Source organism: Numida meleagris, chromosome Z (assembly GCF_002078875.1).
Source record: "Numida meleagris isolate 19003 breed g44 Domestic line chromosome Z, NumMel1.0, whole genome shotgun sequence".
Classification (NCBI taxonomy): Eukaryota; Metazoa; Chordata; class Aves; order Galliformes; family Numididae; genus Numida; species Numida meleagris.
In genome coordinates this window covers 29,216,780-29,240,026 of record NC_034438.1, presented here as the reverse complement: position 1 = coordinate 29,240,026, position 23,247 = coordinate 29,216,780, and the positions used below count along the sequence as shown (strand labels likewise).

At 37.1% G+C, this 23,247-nt stretch overlaps 1 protein-coding gene across 11 annotated transcripts in view; it reads left to right on the top strand.

Moving 5' to 3' along the window:
* Positions 1–23,247, top strand: part of PTPRD (protein tyrosine phosphatase, receptor type D) — a 374,457-nt gene that overhangs the window by 315,882 nt on the left and 35,328 nt on the right. For all 11 annotated transcript variants that reach the window (XM_021379996.1, XM_021379991.1, XM_021379989.1 and 8 more), the window contains 2 exons: positions 16,976–17,095; positions 17,675–17,829. In XM_021379996.1, the coding sequence (XP_021235671.1) occupies positions 16,976–17,095; positions 17,675–17,829 (275 nt within the window). The remainder of the gene's footprint in view (positions 1–16,975; positions 17,096–17,674; positions 17,830–23,247) is intronic.

Below are 23,247 nucleotides of genomic sequence, written 5' to 3'. Positions count from 1 at the left end.
GGGGAAGCTGTGGATGCCCTATCCCTGGAGGTGTTTAAGGACACACTAGATGGAGCACTGGGCAAATGATGCAGTGGGAGGTATTCCTAACAATGTCAGGGGGTTTGGAACTGGATGATCTTTAAGGTTTCTTCCATTAGATAAGATTTTTCTTTGTTTCATCTATGTTAGTCTCCCTCCAGAATATACACGAGAGCTGACCATTTTTTTCTTCAGTTGCCACTATTTAGAAGTGTCCAAACTACAAAAATAACTTACATGGGAAATGTTAGTTTCACCTGTGAAATTACAAAGTCACACCATTTATTTGGCAGGCTTTTAATCCCTTGAAAATCTTGAAATCTCTTGATCCACACTGAATTTTTTTGCTGTTCACTCATCTGAAAGCATTAGGAGGTGACTGAAAGACTGAAAATGTTATTTGCTCTGTAATATCAAGAATATAATTGTGTCATATTGTGATAAGGAAATTCATGTATGTCAACAGCGCTCAATTTTCAGTTTTGTATGGTATCGACTACAATTTATTTAAGATCCTTGAGGATTTGGGCTTGATTAAAAATATAAGAACGTTATTTTACCACATTCTGAGTGCAAGGATTACATAAATAACATATGCAGTAAAAGAATACAAAATTGTCAGTGATACTTAAAATTTTAAAAGGTGAAAATTAGGAAAGCAATGTGCTTAAACATATAGGCACTTATTTAATAATAGAAGTGATGAATGACTATTTGTATAATGTGAGGGGAAATAAAAAATAGGTGGTTTTCTTATATATAATTTATAAAGATGAAATGATTGAAAGAGTGGCAACTGAGCACTGTGTGTGGCATGTAGATTTATTAGCAAAGTCCATATTTCATGGCACACCATTAGTTCTAATGGTAGATGTTATTTTGAGCAGAGAAGGGGAAGGAAAAGAAAAGAGAAGATGGTTAGAAAATGCAGAGAAGGTGATCCCTCTCAATATTCTTTTCACACAATTATTCTGTACGTTATGTCAAGACATACTCTAACTTCTCATTGGTTGCTCTTGCATATGATGCTATCATTGCTGATGGGAATGTGCATAGATTGGAGAAGGTTCTGCATGTTAGGTTTATTGCTGAACTTGCTGCAAATACATTAATAAGTCCCACAGTGCAAAGCAGGAGCCGTAGCCAAATGTAGAAATCAGAGAAGGTGAGAAGGAAAGGGTGATTCTAACATCTGTAGCAATTGCTTCCCATGGGAAACTGCTAAAAGAGTGAGGATTTGCAAGTAATATGAATGCAAAGAGCTGAATAACAAACATGAGTGTTAACACAGGAAAAATACTGCCACAGAGGTGCTGGGTTACATGCTCCTGGGAGCCTCTGTGAAAGAGTAGAGAGCTGCAAGGGGGAGGCAGGATAAAGGATTGCAAATGGAAGGCCCTTAGAGATACAAGATGCAAAGGAAACAAAGGCACTGGGCAACATACAGCAGAAAGTTCATAAAAGAGAGAAAGAAATTAGGGGGGAAGAGAGAAGATTTATCATTCAGAAAATATTTTAAATTAATAAAAGATGTGTAACTGGAAAATAGTTGATATTTCAGCAACCCATGAATGAGTTCCATTTCAAAATGATGATGTATTTCTGCCTGTATATCTGGAACAGTAAGGAATGTAATGTGTAGTCATTGGTGTTTTTTCATGTGCTTAGATACATGTAGTTGCAGTGATTACACAATTGCTGAATCTCTTGGCAATAGCCATTGCTTTATGGAGGCTTACTGAAGTATATATATATTTACTCTTTTAACATTTCATCATTTTTTTTAAAAATAAAGTAGTTCTTTTTCAGGTCAAGCAATGTAAAGCATTTTAATTATAGAATCACCTTCTGCATGTACATGTACATACCTGTTGGCAATTAATACATAGTAGAGGGTAATTTTATCAGAAAGTTACATTTTATCTGGAGACTACAGGCCTTAGTTTAGGTACCAAAAGATCTTTGGAACTAAGCAAATGAAATTCTACCCATTTATTCACTAATTGCTTCTTTTATAATAATGTTGCTGCAAATGGTATCAATGCTGAGAAAAAATCTGATCCTAATAAGCAGTTAATTTCAGAAGGTGTATTTAAATATTTGAGAGTTTATCTTAATACTGCAGGCCACAGACAGCCATTGCCTAGAAAGATGTTTTGATGTAACTAAATGAAATTTCACTCATTCCTCTCAATAATTGCTTAGCAGACTTTTAAACTAAATCTCCCCTTTGCTGACTGCACTCTAAAAACCACTGATCAGAATAGCAATCACTTCCACAAGTGATTAGCATTCAGCAGCAATATATTCCTTCAGCATAATGAGAGACCAGACAGTCAAGGCAATGGATTGTCTGTTCATCCAGTGCTTGTGTTTGTTTTCGTAGTGCATAATCTAGCTAATTCTGTGTTCATAGGTGATATGAGTTTTATTTACTCGATGTACATTGTTAGAGAGTGCATATCCAGTATATTATAAAGCTGAGCTCTAACTCCCATGGAGTCTGCAACACTGTGAATATGGCATACAAGTTACTTCTTTTCCTGATACAGTAGGTACAAGTAATGCAATTAATGACATTGATATTGAAGGAGGAAGGGGAATCTCTGTGTAGGAAAACTATGTGATGAAAAGATTTTGTTATTTTTTCTCAAGTTGTAGTTCTCATATAGTGTATTTCTTATAGCAGGACAGAAGTGAAATTTCATACAAGAAATATAAACACAGTTATATAACTTTAGAGATGAAGATCACTGTTAATTTCATTTCTCTTTTTCTTTTGTTTCATCTTTGATTGCTTTCGTGTCTTGCAAGCCTGATCATTATTCTTGCTTCAACGCAAAATCGTTTCTCTCTGGGACTTCACCTACTTTTCCTCTTCACATCATCATTTCGTTTTAGGTTGTTTTTTTCATTAGATAGTCCTGCAGTTTGATGTCAGCATTTTTAACCTGGACAGAGTAGATAAAGATGTGGATTTTAATTGCATCTGCAGAAACAAAGTTGGTTCATTAGCATGTGTTAGATGTCTGACTATCTTCAGGTTTGAGAATGCACATATTTTACAGCTGAGTACATCAACTAGAGATATTACAGTGAATCCATAGTTTATTTGTTCGCCTATAAGAAAGGAAAAAAGAAGATCTTTACAACCTTTCACACTTTGTCAGTGTTGTTTCAAATCCTTTCAAATGAATCTCACTTAACGAAAGCCAGACTGCTGAAAGTCAGCTCCATCTTTCAGCTGTCACGCATATAATTTAATTTACGAGTGTTGCTTTGAAAGTAATGCCTCCTATTCTATTATGCTGGCCCATAACAACAGAGACAGATGTTGATGTTATGATAGTGGAGGCTGAACCTTCCTGCCAATATTCCATTATATTTTGTTGCCATGCAAAAGATGGCAGAAGAGGGGCCGCCTGACAGTATGGTGTCTAACACAGAAGTGTGTATGAAACAAAGGTGTTTCACTGAATTCTTTCAGGCAGAAAAATTAGCATTTTCATTGGCACTTAACTAAACATTTATGGAGACCAAAGAATGGATGGAATACAGTGGGGTGGTGAGTGGTGCTTTTCAGAAATGGTGACAGTGGCAGTGCATCACCTCCACAGGTGCAGATTTTTACAAGTGTGACATGCAGGCTCTTGTTCATCACTGGCAAAAATGCATAGCTGATAGTGAGTGGTGACTATGAAAAACAGTGCTTTGTAGCTGATAATTTTCTCTATCAAATAGTGTTATTGTGCTCTTTGTATCTCTTGTAGTTTCCACAGAAATAAATAGGAGGCATTACGTTCAGAGCAACCTACATATATAAAAAATGATTATGCATACTGAAAGGGAATGGAACACTTTTGATACCGTAATTGTCATGTGCATGGGTTTAATCTGAATGAAAAAAAAGAAGAATATTAAAGGTGGCCAATCAGAGATTAAGAGAAGTAGTCATGTGTTACGCTAAGGTTGTAAAGCATGTTAAGTGTTAATGTTTGATACTTCTCTTCCCTGATCTATCTTTCCCTCCTCCAAAAGTGTAGATTGTCCTATTTTTTCCCCCTTTTTTCTTTTTTCTTTTTTTTAGATTCTCTGGATTAAATGAATTTTCTGAGAATTTGCATGCTTTTGAGTGTTGTTCAATTTTTTCCAGCTTTCACTCATTTACCAAGTACAGCATATGTTGATGTGAATGATCAGATGAATAATCTCCTCTTTAGCAAATATCTTTCATAGCAAAAGATACAGTATAAATTGGAGAGGAAACATTCAGTCTTTTCTTTTGTTGCAGTATAGTACTGTTGTGGTTTATTTACTTGAAACAGAATTCAATCTTTTTTTTTCTTTGCTATAATTCCTTATTTTGAATACACTTTATTGTTTTGAAACTGATGGAAAACACACACTCCTTCTACCTTATTGGCAGTATTTTCTATGTTAGCACCATATTGTCTAGAAATTGAACATTCTGTCAAAAGAACCCCAATAAGATCAAAGTTAAACATCTCCATATTGATCCTAGCAATTACTCAGACATCAGACAGATCCTAAACTTCAATACCAATGAGGAAGCCTTTTGTTTTCATAGTGATACTACCAGGTTCATTCAAATTTGCTAAGGATTAACTGAGTATATGAGGATACTTCATTTCTGACATTCTGTTTGCCTGCTCCAAAGTCATTTGGCTGTCAGGAAGTGAATATTGTCATTATATTATAAGCCAAGAATACCTAAATATTTAAGCATAGAATAATCAAAAATCTGAAAATGCACAATGGAATGTGCACTTGTACTTTGAAACAAATTTGCTATGGTAGTCTACAGTGGAGACTTACATCAAGTCCATGCACAGTTCTTGCATTAAGGCAGATGGGAGAAGAACCCATATCTTCCACTTCAAAGGTGAAAATTGCTAACATTTTTAATGAATCTTAATTTGTTGATGGCAGATTAGAAACTGATTTATAATGTAGCTTACCTGATTATAGGTAAGAAAAAGCGATATTACATGCACAGCGTTAAGTAGTAAGTAAAGAAATCTAAGGACATTGTTTTCTTGTCTATCTGAAATGCATGAAAGTCTCCGTATAAATACAAGTCTTCCAGTAGAGTTTTAAGGGATTTTGATTAATGTAATTTTCCATTTGTTGTGCAGGATTTCAGCAGGAAATTTGAGATCTTTCATGCCAAGTATGTTTTGACAGGTTATACTGGAGCTATAATCTGTCAAAGTACTGGATCAAATATAAGTGGCAATAAGACATCTTCACTAATATGAGCAGAAAAGTAATCAATACATGCACTTAACAATCCATCACAAATTATGTTAATATACTCCCAAGTACACCTGTGTTTCACTTCAGACACAACAGTTACATGTGTATTGGACAGCAGAAGTAGATGAAAATGTTATTTTTAAAAGTCGTGAAGTGTGTATTTAAACATAGGAGAAATAAATAAAATGTTATCTTCTTTCCGCTGGAACTAGAAAATATGTGGTGAGAGGTAAGTTAAGAGTCCTAGCATGCTTATTATTGGACAGGATTTACATTGCAGATAGCAGTCTTTTGTTCCACAGCATATTGTTTTACTAAAAAAGAATTAAGCATAAAATTATGTAATTGTTCATTCCCCAGTTTTAGTGGAAAATTAATAACTTATTTATCAATAATGTACTATTAGAATTTTATTTCCTTTCTTCAGTGCTCCCAGTATGCTAAGATGTAAGTCAGGAGAAGAAAGAGTGAGAGAGATAGCTGGCCAATAAAAAGGAAAAATCTAAACTCAAGTACACCATGAGTTCATCAGGCTTCCAAAAAAAAAAAAAAACACAAAAACCTGCAGGTTGGTACTATTCTTTTTAAAATGAAACAGCATGTGGTGGCCACCATCCTAGAATTTCTGCACCACTGTAGGAGCTAGGTTAGAGGGAGATGCCATCTATCTCATCAGAACTATGAACTTAGGCCACCTGTGTTCATTATAGAAGCATTCTCAGGGAAACTCATTCAAAAGCAGTCAGTCTTAGGTGCTTAATTCATGCAGTGCCACTGCAATCATCTAATCATGGATATATATGCTAACATAAACTACACTCACCAAGAAAGTATAAAGACCATTCTTCTGGGCACAATCCAGGAAGAAGTGCTATGCCAGGGGGCCTCAGCTAGAACTCAAACTGTTGTATCATTGATCAAAAGAGCCATGAGAATACCATCCTGTCGGTAGGGCTAATAGAGTGATAAAATAAATTCTGTAATACTACTGCATAGCCTGAAAACAATTTTGTCAGACTGTGTCTGGTTATTTCAGCTTATATGCATTTGGAATTGAGCACATACAGAATGAATGCTCTAAGTGAAAAGCTATTGGTAAATTATATAGAATCTAGAAGAGATTGTTAATAATCAGAAGTTGGAGAAATGATATATGGGGAAGTCAGAAGTAATCGGTTTTGTTATACACAGTAGACAGTAAAAGAAAATGTGTTAGCCTTCCGGTACATGAAAAGTTGTTAAAAAGATGATGCCAGTCAACTGTTTTCCCGTCCTGTGGGGCTATAGGAGTAAGAAATTGACTTTGCAGCAAAGATTATCTATTTTAAACTATTGGAAGAATTTTCAAAATATAACATCATGAATGGAGCTAACACTGTAGGATGCTTTCTGCAGTTTCTCTTTAAGCTGTCAAGAGCTGCTTACATTAGAGCCTTACATTAAATGATACAGCAGTACCTGCTACAGCGACAAGTTTTTGTCAAGGCACCACCAAGTTTTTTTATTATGATTCCGTGCCCATAAATGTTGTTTCTCGTTGCTTTAGGATAAACTGGTAATTTTCTGGAAAATAAGGTTTTCCTGAGGCATGTATGACAATGGGTTTAATGAAAACTGTATTGTAAGTCTGTAATTTGAATTTATTTGCTTCATTCATTTGCTTTGTGCTTGAGGTAAGACATAAAGTACTACCTCATATAATTTTTTTCTTATTGCAGATAGAGGGACACATATAGAGTATGGCCATTAACATTTGGAGTTATAAGCTTTCCTCACAAAAATAAAAATTCTGCATATTTATTTTAAAATGCAGGTATTAATTTGTGTTTGGTTTAGCTCTGTGCTGTATAGCACTATACCACTGCAGGGACCTTTTAAAGGAATTTCAGCCTTGAAAATGTTAGTGATTTAATTCAATATTATTTAGAAAAAAAAGTAACAGCAGTTTTTCTTATTTATGAGGTTATGTTGAAAGACTCAAGACTGGTACTTAGAATGAGAAATACATGTTTAAATTTTAAGTTCATCATACAAGTGTTTCTAAAGGAGAACATTCTGATTTAAATTTGCCATCAATTGCAATGTTTTTCCTATTTTCTGAAGAAGTTAATGAATACAGCTGTGTACTGAGAGGCTCATGTTGGTAATAGATTTTTTGGGGGATGCTCTTTCTGATGAATATCACAGGAACATGAAATAACGCAGGAATGCATGAAGTACATTTATGAGATTAACAGCTTTATCCATGCATTGAACTAGTACTAGAAAACTCACCACAACTCAAAGTTCCATTCAAAAGTCAAATTCAATGCTGAAACCTTTTAAAGCCTCTAAAATTTTAGTCTCTTCTCCAGTGTTCTGTTTCTCATTTTCATCCTTTCTCATCCATTCACTCCCAGCTTTCAAGTGAACAAAAAAATGAGAAGAATAGAATTCTGATACTCAGATGTTTTACTTTTTTTTTTTTCCTCATTAGTTTCTTATGTAATACTCATATCAGATAAAAGAGATAGCTCTGTTGTATGGACCATAGAAAATCTTCATTAGAACCCTTGAATTGTTTAATATGTCCTTCATATTTTAATATGATATCTTTTTCAGTTAAATATTCAGGCTGCATACGGTGATCAGCCTTGAGTACAGGAAAATGATGATGCATAAAAGTAGTCAGTCCATTCCTTTTTTCCTCTGAGTTTTCTTCATATAAACCTTTTCAAGACCTTTTTGGAAAATCTAGCTGTACTTAAACTGTTTGACAGACTCATCTTTCAGAATAAATTCACGGAGGCCCTGCTTTCCCTGCTGTTATGAAGAGTTAAAAAAGGGGACTTCTGATTGGTGAATTTTGAGTATAATTCTGAACTGTTCTTGACTTGTATAGATGAAGATGAAAGACAAGTTAGAGAGTACATTTCATATATCCCCAACTCTCCCTTTAAAATCGGTTTATCTTTTTTTTAATACCTGTACCACAGTCAGTCATAAAGATCGTAACGGGAGTTATCTTTTTAATTATCAATTATCTTTCAGTAGTAACTGCTAACCTACTAGTGATTTGCAAACTTTAACTAAAGAGCAGAAGTTTGCTATGAATCAATTAGCTTAAATATTGTATAATCTAGAATCTATGTCCATCGGTGTGGGGGGACATAGATCCATTGATCACAACTCTTTGGTTTCAGCCTTTCAACCAATTCCTAATTGACTTAACTTGTCTCCAATTTAGAGATATAGATGTCTGTCTTCCCTTTTCTAATACAGACATTCCATCACAGGACACAAGTTTGATAGTCACATTTTGCCCTCAGTGAAGCAATGCTGGCTATCTCAATCACCTCCTTGGCTTGCATGTGCCTTAAAATAGCTTCCAGAAGGATCTGTTCCATGACCTTCCCAAGCACAAAAGTGCGACTCACTGGCATGCAGTTCCCCACGTCTTCCTTTCTTAAAAATGGGAGTAATGTTTCCCTTTTTCTGCTCACCACTGACTTCACCTGACAGCCATGACTTCTTGGATATGAAAAAAGTAACTTGGCAATCACATCAGCCAGTTCCTTTAGGACCCTGGGACGCATATCATTAGGTCTCAGCAACTCGTACCTGTTCACTCTCATCAGGGATCTCAAATTTGCTCTTTGCTTACAGTGGGAGGGATTTTTCTCCCCCAACCTCTGTGCAGAGTTTCAGGGACTTGAGAGATGTGGGAAGCCTGACTGCCAGTGAAGACTAAGGCAAAGAAGATGTTGAGTACCTCAGCCTTATCCATGCCTGCTGAAGCCAGTTCTCCTTTTTCATTTTTATGAGTGGGTACACTCTACTTGAGCTTTTCACTCTGACCAATATACCTGTAGAATACTTTCTCATAATTCTTCGCATCCCTTGCGAAGTTCAATTCCATCTGTCCTTTGGCTTCCCTGATCCCACCTCTGTACATCCAGATGTCACCCTTGTGTTCTTTCCAGACCACGCATCCTTGCTTTCTCTTGCTTGCCTTTGCATTTCCTTCTTCCTCCATCATTTTGACGACCATGTCCTCACTCAGCCCTGCTGTTTTCCTTCTTCCCTTGCTTGATTTCTTACAAACAGATATGGAGGGTTTATTTATGCTGTTTCTAAGTCTTGTCTGGAATTTTTTCAAGGCTACTGTAGTTAAGACCTTTGACAGGATTGTGTTGCACTGTAAAAGTGCCCAATTTTTAAACCCCAAATACTCAATTCAGATTAATGTTAACAGTGAATTAGCTTGTAGGGTAACATCTTTGTCTACACTCTCTTACAGGTATGTATCCACTCTAAATCTGTATTAGAGATCACTGCATACAATTGTTCTCTGTTCTGTAGTGGAAAATTTGATTTTTAGAACCAAAATGTTTAGAAACAAATAATTGTTTTGGGAATCCACTTGGTGACGCTTAGAAATTCTGTCTTCCAGGGAAAAGTTGTTCAATTCTTTCAAAAATTAGAACTCTATTAAATCTGGTACTTCTTCAAACCAAAATCTGAAACTATAAACTTTTTTTTCTTCCACTATTTTTCTCATAGGACTTTAAAATTTTAATTTGCCATTTAGTGTTGAACCAAAGTGAATGGATGACACATGGCCAAATCTTATTCTAAAATAGCCTTAAAGATGTGGGGGTTTGGTTCCAGTTTTTCCTTTAGAATCCTTGCGTTACAGTCTGTCACACTAGTGTTATTGTCTGTGATATTTAAACTCAAATCATCCTGATACTTACATGTCAAGGCATTGTTGAAAAAAGCACAATTACTTTAAACAGCAACTGCTTGCAGACAGAGCATTAGCTGAATTGTCTGAGGCACCCAGCTAGCCTTTTAGCATTTAAGACTGTTTTCATCAGGAACTACCAGCACTACTTTTCTATTTTACTAATACTGTCATAATTCAGCATTATAGAATCATAGAATGGTTTGGATTGGAAGGGACTTTTAAAGAGGTATTTTCTTTTAGAAAATAGAGATATTTTCTTTTTGAAGAAAGACCGTTTGAAAATGACCTCTGACATTTTTGTCTGTAAAGGGCTATTACTATTAAGAAAATCAAAGGAAGCAGTCTGTCACATAATACTGTTATTGTTGTTTCAGATTTAACCTAATTCATATGCTAATCTTATGACAAGGAGTACACTGAATGAATCTGCCTGTTATTAGCTTACTCTCTCTTCCCTGAACTGTATTTTGACTTTATAATCTCAGATGGTCTGTAACAGTTAGTTCATGTGTTAAGATTCACCTGAAGGGACTTTTCAGTCAAACTGATGGAACTTTGTACTGGAATATTATTTCTCTGCCCTTGAATGTCAGGATTATTTGTATTTATATATTCAAATGGAAATAACCTTCCTTCAGCTCTGTTGAAGCAATCCTCTGTTGTCTGTAACTTGCCACAGTGTGAATACCCACAAACATTCTTAAGACTCTGGTAGCTAATTAAACCCCTCAAGTTTGAAATGGTCTCAACATTATCATTTTTTCATGGAAAAGAAAACATTTACCTTTGCTTTTAAGAAATGCTCAAACCTCCACTAAATGTAAAGGTGACCTGTGTGTAAGAGTTGTCAAGCAAGAAAATATGTGTATGTTTAAGAAGCAGGCTACAAGAATGTGGTTATCATTAGTTATGTCTTCTGGTTGTGTTTACTGTTATGTTCTATACAAGATTTTATAATACTTTTGTATGTCTTTTGAGAGCTGAACTCATGAGAACTCGTATAAAGCAATTTGGCAGTATGAGATAGGGAAGGTAGTAGTAAGTGGGATTCTGGAGGGCATGGGATCCCAGGAAGGCTGGGAATACTTTAAGGAAGTTATTTTAAAGGTGCAGGAATGACCATCCCCAGTCACGGAAGACGAGCCAGTGGGGTAGAAGACCAGTCTGGCTGAACAGAGACCTTAAGCTGGAATTCAGGAAAAAAAGTAAAGCTTATGGTCTTTGGAATATGGGGCAAGCAACTTATGAGGATTACAAGTACCCAGTGAAGCTGTGCAGGGAGAAAATTAGAAAGGCCAAAGCCCAGCTAGAACTGAACTTGGCCACTAAGTTGAAAGACAACAATAAATATTTCTATAAAAACATCAACAATAAAAGGAGGAGAGAATCTCCATCCCTTGTTGGATGCTGAGGGGAACACAGTGACCAAGGATCAGGATAAGGCTGAGGTACTTAATGCCTTCTTTGCCTCAGTCTGTTATGGTAAGACTAATTGCTCCAAGGGCACACAGCAACTTGAGCTGGAAGATCGGGATGGGAACAGAATAGACCCTGCATAATCCATGATGAGATGGTTTTGGGCCTGCTCCGCAAGCTGGACACTCACAAGTCCATGGGGCCAGATGGACTGCACCCTAGAGTGCTGAGGGAGTTGGCAGATGTGGTTGCCAGGCCACTCTCCATCATCCTTCAACAGTCCTCACTAACCAGGGATGTCCCAGTGGACTGGAGAGTGGCAAATGTGATGCCCATCTTCAAAAAGGCCTGGAAAGATGATCCTGGTAGGTACAGACCTATCACTCTCACCTCGGTGCCAGGGAAGGTCATGGAACAGGTAATCTCGGGAGCCATCATGGATCAGTTAAAGGTCAACCAGGAGATCAGTCCCAGTCAGCATGGGTTCATGAATGGTAGATCCTGTTTGACAAACCTGATTTCATTCTATGACAAGGTGACCCGCTTAGTGGATGAAGGTAAGGCTGCCGATGTGGTCTACCTGGACTTCAGTAAGGCCTTTGACACTGTCCCCCCACAATATCCTTGTGGAGAAGCTGGCTGCCCATGGTTTGGATGTGCATATGCTCTGCTGGGTGAAACACTGTCTGGATGGCCAGGCCCAAAGAGTTGTGGTCAATGGGGTTAAATCCAGTATGTGGCCAGTCATGAGTGGTGTCCCCCAGGGCTCAGTATTGGAGCCACTCCTATTAAACATCTTTGTTAATGATCTTGATGAGGAGATTGAGTGCACCCTCAGTAAGTTTGCAGATGACACCAAGCTGGGAGGGAGTGTTGATCTGCCGGAGGGTAGAAAGGCACTACAGAGGGACCTGGACAGACTGGATCAATGGGCCTAGGTAAACAGTATGAGTTTCAACAGGGCTAAGTGTTGGGTCCTGCATTTTTGTCACAGCAACCCCAGGCAACCCAGCAGACTTGGGGAGGAGTGGCTGGAAAGCTGCCTGACAGAAAGGGACCTTGGTGCACTGATGGACAGTTGGCTGAATATGAGCCAGCAGTGTGCTCAGGTGGCCAAGGCGGCCAGTGGCATCCTGGCTTGTATCAGGAATGGTGTGGTGAGCAGGACTGGCGAAGTAATCCTGCCCCTGTACTCGGTGCTGATGAGGCCCCACCTTGAGTACTGTGTTCAGTTTTGGGTGCCTCAGTACAGAAAGGACATGGAGGTGCTGGGGCATGTCCAAAGAAGGGCAATAAGGCTTGTGAAGGGGTTGGAGAATATGCCCTATGAGGAGAGACTAAAGGAACTGGGGCTGTTTAGTCTGGGGAAGAGGAGGCAATGAGGGGAGACCTCATTGCTCTCTTCAAATACCTGAAATGTGATTGCAGTGAGAGCGGGGTTGGTCTCTTCTCACTGATGACAGGTGACCTGACAAGGGAAAATGGCCTCAAGTTGTGCCAGGGAGGTTTAGGTTAGACATCAGGAACAAATTCTTTGCAGAAAGGGTTGTTAAGCACTGGAACAGGCTCCCCAGGGAGGTGGTTGAGTCACCATTCCTGAATGTGTTTAAAAACCATTTGGATGTGGTGCTCAGGGACATGATTCAGCAGTGGGTTGTTAGAGTTAGGGTACTATGGTTAGGTTGTGGTTGGACTTGATGATCTTGAAGGTCTTTTCCAACCTGAGCAATTCTATGACTCTATGATTCTAAGTGGTATTCTTGTCATTATTTGTAATTTAATTTTTCTTCAAAATTTCTAGTGAGTTCTTTCATGCTTATGTGACTCTTTCATTTTTCTTTACACCTACAGTGACCTGCAAGAGAACATTAGGAAATTACTGGGGAAAGCTATTTTCTTTATTTTTTTAGAGTCGAGATGGCAAAAAATCTCTCACTGTGTACAGGTGAATATAGTCTGGAGAGGAATAGTTCAGTCCTTGAAACTGGGAACTGAGTGAAGACTATGAAGTTCACCAAAATCTTGTTGCAAAATTAGTTTGAAAATAAATTAACTCCCTAGTCTGTATTTCTTTAGTAAAATGCAATTAATTGTCACTGGGCCTTGCCACATTCAGGTTGTCAGGTTTCCAAAATATGTATATGAGTGAGGAAGAAATTTCCTTTAACAGAAACAACATAAGCACAGTCCAAAGACCTAAAGTAAAATACATCTAGCAATCACTTTTTAAAAAGAGACTTGTAAACATTTCATATTACATTTTGGGTGACGTAAGGGTTTTGAGAATTTTTTTTTCTGATAACAAATATTAATGTGTAACCTGAAAAGAAACTTTCTTCAAGAGCTGCAGACTGGTATAGTAATTGTTCGTTTTTGCAAAATTTGGATCAAACATTTAACAGGAACTCTGTCTTAGATAATTGTGTCTTAACAATTGATTATCTCACTTATTTGATTCTTTTCTCCTGGGAGTGCTGGTAGAAAACATTGTTCTCATCTTTCACAAAGATAAATTGTTAGGAGTGTTGGTATTCTAAGTGTTGCAGTCTCACAAGCAAGAATCTAGGGGACAGATAAGAATACATCTTTGAAGACCTCTTGTCCTGAGAAAAATCAAGAGGCAATAAGAATAAAGGATATAGTTCCATCAACTAATGACTCAAATGCTCTTCCACAAAATCAAAATTGTATCAATCCAAAATCAGTTTTTCTGTCTAAAAATTTGATACTTATTTTCATAGTTCCCACTTTCAAATAATGTATACAATGATCTACAAATTGTGTTTATTTTAAACAATATTTTATTTTGTTAAAGCCATCTTCCAGGAATAGTGTTCTGTATCAGCTAGCTGTCACAGAAAGTATCTCAGAAAAATTGGGAAATTGCTGGAGTTTATGTTTGAAAAGCTAATAAATGAATAAAAACAAAGACTGACTATGAAAGAGCAGGCAAATAAGTTTTCTCTCAGCTTAACTTTTCAGTTAAATAAATAAATTTTCTCCAAACTTCTGGTTAAATGTTTAACTTTAGATTATCACATCTCTAATGTCCACCTTTAATGCCTCCCCAGTACTGTCTCAGATGGAAACACATTAGCAAATGTTGTGTTTGAAGAACACACAACACTCAAAGTTACTGCTAGTTAGTTCTGGTAACAGCATAGCAAAAAATCTTTCCTTTAAAAGAAAATATATATGATGTCTTCTTATAGGAGATAAAAAATAAAGCACAACCTTTCTGGCTAAAATACAGCTAAGTTACACAGTATCTATGTTAATGGTAAAGTGAAATGAGTAGGCTGCAGTTGCTTTTTTAATGTTAAGAATCCTGCAAAATTTATCACTGATATTCATGATATACTTAGTAATTGTTCTTTCAGTCAACAGCACAAGGAAGGACTTACATAATTCCCGTATTTGCACATTCGTGTATAGTGTACACACTATTTATCTCATTTTCAAGAGAAATTAGTATCAATAAACCTTAGCAATAAATTAAACTCACTTCCTGTAAAAAGTTGTTTTATATATGTATATGACTAATTAACGTTCATCACCTGCTCCACTGTTAGTTGTATTTTTCTTTTGTTTACATAGATTGTAGTCAGAATGTGATCTGTGAACCACTGTTAATCTGTGCTCTCTAATCCTCAAACTAAAATAATTTGCAAGCAAAACTATTTAAGGATGGGAAAGTTGAAAGTGTGCTAAGTTTTTTTTAATAACTAGTGGGCAGAGTGAGAAAGCTAGAGAACATAGGAGCTTAAAAGATGTTCTTTTTAATTTTCCATCTTGAGGAAACATCAGTTTTTTTCTGGGATCAGCAAGAGAATTCATATTTTTATCAGAAATACTGTGCAATATTCTACTTTCATTGTTTCTTACAGCTTGTTCTAATATCTTTAAATTTTATATGAATCTGGCTTAGTGTGATTAATGAAGACACTTATTGAACAGCTACAATGCATTATTACTGAAGTGAGAATACGTTTTTCTCTATTGAAGACAAGGCTAATTAATAAGAATTTGTTGCACACAGAACTGACACTGTCAGTGTAACGTATTGGTCAATGAAACCTAAATATTTTTGTTTAGTCCCCATAATATTTTGTAACATCTTGTTCGAATGTATTAGACATCTTGCATTCATTTTTTCTTAATAGCTTTCATCATAAATACAGGAAATTATATTCAGTCTCAGAAAAGATCATAAACATATGGTTCTCTTATGCATTCTCTTATTCAGAGTTATTTCAGCTTGTTAATACTGTAATCTATAGTGTTTTTAAATGTAGAATTCTCTGAATGAAATGCCCTCTGTCTTTTAAAATGTGTTGAATGAACTTTATCAAACCACATTTTTTAAATTCCTGCAAACATAATTTTGTTTTATGCACCATAATATTGCATTGAGAAGGAAACTGTATTTTGACAATGCACTTATCAGTTGCTGGTGCTTTTTTTATTTATCTGTGTACTAAAATTATTTCTCAGTTAAATTCAATATTTTACTGAGATATTTCTGAACATGCTGAATATGTTTCATACTAGGGCTGCTCCAAAAATAATGCCTCCTATTTTGTTATGTTGGCCCACAATGCCAGAGGCAGATGGTGGTGGTGTGGCAGTAGAGGCTGAACCTTCCCACCAGTATTCTGTTACATTTTGTTGCCGTGTGACAGTTGGCAGCAGAGGGGCATTCTGACATGGTGTGTGATATGGAAGTGCACATGAAGCAAAGGTATGTCATTGTATTCCTCCATGTGAAAAAAATTACACCCACTGACATTCATTGATGATTGCAGAACATTTATGGAGACCAGCCAGTGAATGTGAGCACAGTGAGGCAGTGAGTGGTGTGTTTCAGCAGTGGCAACAGCAGCAGTGTGTCACCTTTGCTGGTGCATATTTTTACGATCACAGTATGCAGGCTCTTGTTCATCACTGACAAAAATGCATAGCTAATAATGATATGTTGAAGAATAGTGTTTTACAGCTGAGGATTTTCTCTATCAAATAGTGTTATTGTGCTCTTTGAATCTTTTGTATTTTCCATGGAAACATATAGGAGGCATTATGTTTGGAGCGACCAGCATACTAGCATCAGAGGAACAATTTATATGTTTTGAAACTGATGTGAAATAGATTAAATATGACAAGTATTCAAAAACTTGTGTATCTACGTTTATTGGGTTACTGTTATTAAATTCTAGTCTGTGAAAGAGGAGTTAGGTCATTTTTTTAGCTATTATAAATTGATTTTTCTTTAGTGTATCTATACATATTGGTACTTTTGACCATCCACACCACACCACTGAATATATAAATACCTATTATGGAAGAAGATATTATAAGACTCACTATTAGAAAAGCAATATTTGTTGAACATGAAATAAGCTTCTTCTGTTGGATCCATAGCAGTTTTTAAACATTCTAACTTCATACATTTTGAAACCCTACATTGCTAAACACTCAGGCATACAATAAATGGCAGTTTTATATTATTAAATAATTGTATGTTTTTCACTACAGGTGAAGTGTGATCAGTACTGGCCAAGCAGAGGCACAGAAACGTATGGACTCATCCAAGTGACCCTTTTAGACACGGTTGAATTGGCAACATACTGTGTTCGGACATTTGCACTTTACAAGGTATATGATTTCTTTTTATTCCTTCTCTGCCTTCCTCTCTTGTCCCTTCCCTTCCCCCTCTTCCTCTTTTCTTTCCCTCTTCTTTCTTATTTCTCTCTGTCTCCTCTCCACATACTCCCTTCCTCCTTCCTTTCTCTTTCTTCCTGCCTTCCCTCCTCTTTTTCTCCTCCTCTTTATCCTCATCCCATCCTTCTCTTCTTCTCCCCAGCGACACTGAACAATGAACCACTTCTGCTTTCAGAGTATATTCTTATTCCAACATGGAGTTTTGTAGATTAATACAGAACTCTCTTTATTCACAACTTAACTGAGTGAAGTATTAACTGAAGCAGTGGATCTTGTTGTGATTAATTACTGTGCAGTATGATTAAAGCTCTTACATTGTTTTAATCATGCAACTTTGAATATAAGAAACATTTTTTCCTCTACACCTCTGTAGCCTGAGTTCAGTTTCTCTCCGGTACCAAATATGATTCAAATGGTCTTCTCTGGTACATATTCTTCCCCAAGTGTTTTGCTTAAACGTGCTGATATCACATAAAATGGCAATTTTGTCATAAAGTTTTTTTCGTTTCTTAGAATGGTTCAAGTGAGAAAAGGGAAGTGAGGCAATTCCAGTTCACTGCCTGGCCTGACCATGGTGTTCCAGAACATCCAACACCATTCTTAGCTTTCCTGCGACGTGTCAAGACCTGTAACCCACCTGATGCTGGTCCAATGGTTGTGCATTGCAGGTAAGCTCAGAATGTTTTTATGTCAAGATTATTGCTTTCTGGTTTATTGCAGGTGAAAACGTTATCTTCATTTGTAAAGATTCCTGAGTTTGTTAAAGAGATAGTCACACTGAAAATTAGGGAACAGAGTATGGCACTGCCAAGTTAGATGGTCTGAAGATATTTCCTTTGGTTTGTACAGGGGGAATTAATTTTAGAATGTCTGAGGTTCTGCAGAGGGAAAAGGTGACTTTAGTCTTTACCTGTATAGATACAAAAGTATCTATATGTTTCAGATGGTGGCATGAAAATGAAAGAGGATCTGGTTGGTTGAAGAGGCTGCATATTGAAGGAAATAGTTTTGAAAAATAAAACAGCTTTTGAAATCATTACTTACGTTGTGTAGGAAAGTAAATAACATGAAAATTAAGAATGTTAAACTGTAACTTTTATTGAAAATAAGTAGAAACTTTAATGTATTTTCAAGGTTAAATTTTTGAGAACTGCGAGAACATGGAATGGCAAAAGCCATATGTGGAGAATAGGCTAAACTCAGTTCCTGGGAAATGAGTGTTCCATGATGTTTGCAACTAACAAAACATTTGGGGCACTACAGGAGATGAATTAATAAACTATAAAGAGGACAACATCAACTTCTCTTAAGGCTCTGGTAGCAAGGAAACTAAATATAAAGAGAAGGGGAATCTTCAGAAATCTTTCACATGAGCAAATCTGCTAGAAATACATAAAATCTTACTAAGATTAGCAGCATACATTTACAAATGCTGATAGAAATAACCTATGACCCACTCAGGCTAGGACTATGTTGTCATGATTAACAACTTATTGTGCTGTCCCATTCAAAGCAAATTCATAAAATTACTGATTTCTGTGGATTTCATTTTGTCATAGAATCATAGAATAGCTTAGGTTGGAAGGAATCTTAAAGATCGTAGAATCATAGGATCATAAAGGTTGGAAAAGATCTCCAAGATCATCCAGTCCCACTGCTCACCTACCACCAGTATTTCCCCATTAAACCACGTCCCTTAGTACAACATCTGAATGTTTCTTGAACACCTCCAGGTAAGGTGTTTCAACACCTCCCTGGGCAGCCTGTTCCAGCACATAGCCACTCTTTTGGAGAATAATTTTTTTTCCTAACGTCCAACCTGAATACAACCTGGTGCAACTTGAGGCCAGTCCCTCTAGTCCTATTACTGGTTACGTGGGAGAAGAGGCCAATCCCCACCTTGCCATAACCTCCTTTCAGGTAGTTGTAGAAAGCCTCCCTGAGCCTCCTCTTCTCCATACTAAACAATCCCAGTTACCTTAGTTGCTCCTCATAAGACTTGTGCTCCAGACCTCTCGCCAGCTTCACTGCTCTTCTAAAGGACACAGTCCAGGGCCTCAGTGTCTTTCAGGTAGTGAGGGGCCCAAAACTGACCACAGTACTCGATGTGCAGCCTCACCAGTGTTGAATAAAGAGGGATGGTCACTTACTTGCTCCTGCTGGCAATACTATTTCTGATACAAGCCAGGATGCCATTGGCTTTCTTGGCCACCTGAGCACAGTGCTGCCTCATGTTCAGCCAAGCATCAACCAACACTCTCAGGTCCTTTCTTCCACACAGTCTTCCAACTACTCTGCCCCAGGCCTGCAACATTGTCTGGGGTTGTTGTGGTCGAAGTGCAGAACGCAGCACTTGGTCTTGTCAAACTTCATCCCACTGGTCTCAGCCCAGCTATCCAGCCAGTTCAGATCCCTCTGTAGGGCCTTCCTACCCCCAGGCAGATTGACATTTCCTGCCAACTTGGTGTCATCTGCAGACTTACTGAGAGCATTCTCATTGTCCAGGTCCTCAATAAAGATATTGAACAGGACTGACCCCAGTACTGACCCCTGGGGATCACCACTTGTGGCCAGTCACCAGTTGTATTTAATTTCATTCACCACCACTCTCTGGGCCCAGCCCTCCAGCCAGTTCTTTACTCATCAAAGAGTATACCTGACCAAGCCACAGGCTACCAGCTTCTCCAACAGAATACTGTGGCAGACAGTGTCAAAGGCTTTGGTGAAGTCTAGGAAGACTACATCAACAGCCTTTCCCTCATTCTCTCATTAGGTTCACATGAGCCCACCTTTCAAGCTCCAGGTCTCTTTGATCACATCTCTTCCTTCTATTTTATCAACTGAACCACTCAGCATGCCATCATCTGTTAAGTTGCTGAGACCAGCTACCACCGGGACATAGAGTTGTTTACCATACTTCAGACCAGTTTCCTACCCACAAAATGGTCCACCCTTCAAATCCATATCTATCCTACGTAGAAAAAAGGATGTGATGTGAGGCTATATCAAAGGCCTTGCAGAAGTCCAGGTTGTTGATATCAGTTGCTTTTCATCCTCTGATGTCATTACTCCATCAAAGAATGCCACCAGATTAATCAGGCACAATATGCACTTGGTGAATCCATGCTGTCAGTTTCAGATCACCTCCTTGGATAAGTTGCCATAATTTTCTAAATTCTCTCAGGGCAAAAATAGTCAAATTAAATACATTGTTAAGAGTCATACAGCAAGATAGTTGGAAAGATTAAATGAAATATATTACTCAGTGTCATTGATAAATCATTCTTCTGTTATTGGTTATTTATGGAAATTTCAGTTAAATTGGTAATTGATTTATGATTTGATACCTGTCAAGGATTTTTTTTCCTATTTCCTACTAATTCATTTATTCATACACTACAAAAAACATAAGCTGGTAGTAAATTTGTCCAAGTTCTTTGCCTTATGTATAGCTTTTTGAGACATGACTTTAGGCATTTCATACAACTCATCCATAAAATCCACTTCCAACAATTTGTGGCCAGAAAAACTAACGAAAACAGATTCATTGCAAATTTGAAGGCTTATGTCTCCATAATTTAAAATTTTCTATTTTGTTGAGCACACATAGTCCAAAGTTTATGAATGTAGTTGATAATTCATCATTAAGATACTAAAGACATTCTTACAGTGGTAATGTTTGTAAACATCTCTTCAATCAGCTCTTGTTTTTTATGTGAAAATACTTGGTATAGATAGATGCTATTTCAATTACAGTTTGTTCTATTTAAAACGTGAGTGGCCAAACTTTTGTTTTACCTGGGCTGCACTGAATTGTCTTCGGCCGTACATGAAAATATGTATAAAGTTTGTGTATATAAGTAACAAAACTTCTTTTTGTGAAAACATCAAGAAAAATACAAGAGAAACAAAAACATAGTGGGATATTTGACCATGTTTTTGTGAAACCAGTGCATCAGTCCAGTTCAGTGGAAGTGGGTGCAATTCTTAGTGAGTTCTCAAGATTCTCATAAGAGTTTTTTGATGAAATTTTACTCATCCTTTGCTTCATTCTTAAAAACAGTTGTTCACAGATGTATGTACTTCCAGAAAGTGATAACATGAATAAGGTGTGATTGTGTAGCAAGGGAAGCCCTTCTCTGATAAGACAGAACTCAAAAAAGTCTAGTAAAGAAACATGATGAAATTTTTGAATTGAGTATCTGATCACAACTCTAACATTCCTTGTGGAAATTTGCAGGTAATGTATTTATCTTGACTGAAAATGGAGTCAAAAATATAGCAAAAAAAATTGATGATTTTTTCAGCAATCTTGAAATCTATTCTCAAATTCCTTCCAATCAAGGATGCATATTTCTCGCTGTTCACAGGACTGTATTTAGCCAATGAATTAAAAAGCATACAGTTATTTGCCATAACTTGAGATACCACTGGACAGTGCCCTTCCCATGTCCTGATTTCAGCACAGACAGTCCCAGTCACACAATATTTGAATGCTGCTGAGCAATGAGTGTGTGCCTGGGGCTGGGCTGGGCTGCTCACTGGGGAAGAACAACCACCATGATGGTGTGGGGCCAGGGGCTGCCGTAGGACAGACTGGGCTGAGCCACATGCATCTCACAGGCTGTGGGTTGGACATGCCTGATAAAGCTCTCATCAGTCCCTTTACACAATAATTTAGTAACACCACAATGCAACTGCTGCCTTGGAATGACTTGGTCTGATTTGCAGAACAGATCTAGAAAAAGGCTTTTCTTTAATGAAAAAACACAGTCTCAAATCTTTTGAGTCTGCAGTAGAGAGACTGTAATTGTTATGGTCTAATGACACTGGAGTAAGCACACATTTCTGTCTGAAGTAGGATTAGTGCAGGCAAACAGGTGCTAATCAGATCACAATAAAAGAGCACTCCAGGTTGTTTGGAGTTTTATGCCCTGATGTTTTCAAAATATTACAGTAGTAGTTGGTTCAATAACACAACATAAAATTTTAACATGTGAGTGCATTCCTATATGTTTGAATCTTTCTTTATAATATCAGCACCAAAGAGCATATCTTTAAGACACCTTGTGAAGCTTTTGCATCTATTGTTAACGCTGCTATTGCAAACACAAAAACTTGCATTTTTTGGAAAAATATGACACTTTTAAGTAATGCCATGCCTGAATGTACTAACAGAATCAGCACAGTAAAAGCTGGTTAAATTTCAAAAATTAACAACATGCAATATGTTGTATTTTAAAGTAGAATTCCTTCCTAATTTTTTGGCCAGTGTTTCATAGTGAGAGACTGAATGAGACAGAGACAGAATGATAGAGAAAGAGGGAGAGAAGACAATTATTTTACAGTGAACTGTTTTGCTTTACGTCTATATCTCTTAAACCTGCTTAATGTCTTTTCCACATGCCTCACAAGTGCTCATTTTCTAATCCTGGCAGTGTGTAAGTTGCAGATGACTGTTGATCCTTTTTCACGGTGTGGGGAAAAAAAATTCCACCCTCCAAATATTTAGAAATCTTTCAAAGGAAACTGAAAAACATTAAAAGCTTCCTCATCCCTTCACTCTCCCTACCCTGAGAACAACTCAGGATCTTACCTAAATTCCCTGAACAGCTGACAGCTCTGGAGAGGAAAAGATAGCAGAGGTATTTTGGTATTACAAGTGCTTTAATGTCACAAATATTCTAAACTTTCTTGCTTTACCCCTACTTTTACCCCTAACCCTAACCCCTACCCCTACACAAGCAGCCATTGTGATGCTGCTACGTATTAGATTGTAGATAGTATAACTATTATTAAGCACATCAAATGAAGAAGACTATTGTTTTTCCTGTGCTGATTGCATAACATTATCCTCATGAGTTATTAAAGGTAGCCTATACGTATACATAGCTTGCTCTGAAAGTAATGCCTCCTACTTATTTCCATGGAAACTGCAACAGATATAAAGAGCGTAATAGCACTATTTGATAGGGCAAATTCTCAGCTACAAAACAATAGTTTTCACCATTAGCTGTGCTTTTTCACCAGTGGAAGTGACACACTTTTTTGCAGTTGCTATGACAGTGTTGTTGCTAGGAAAATGT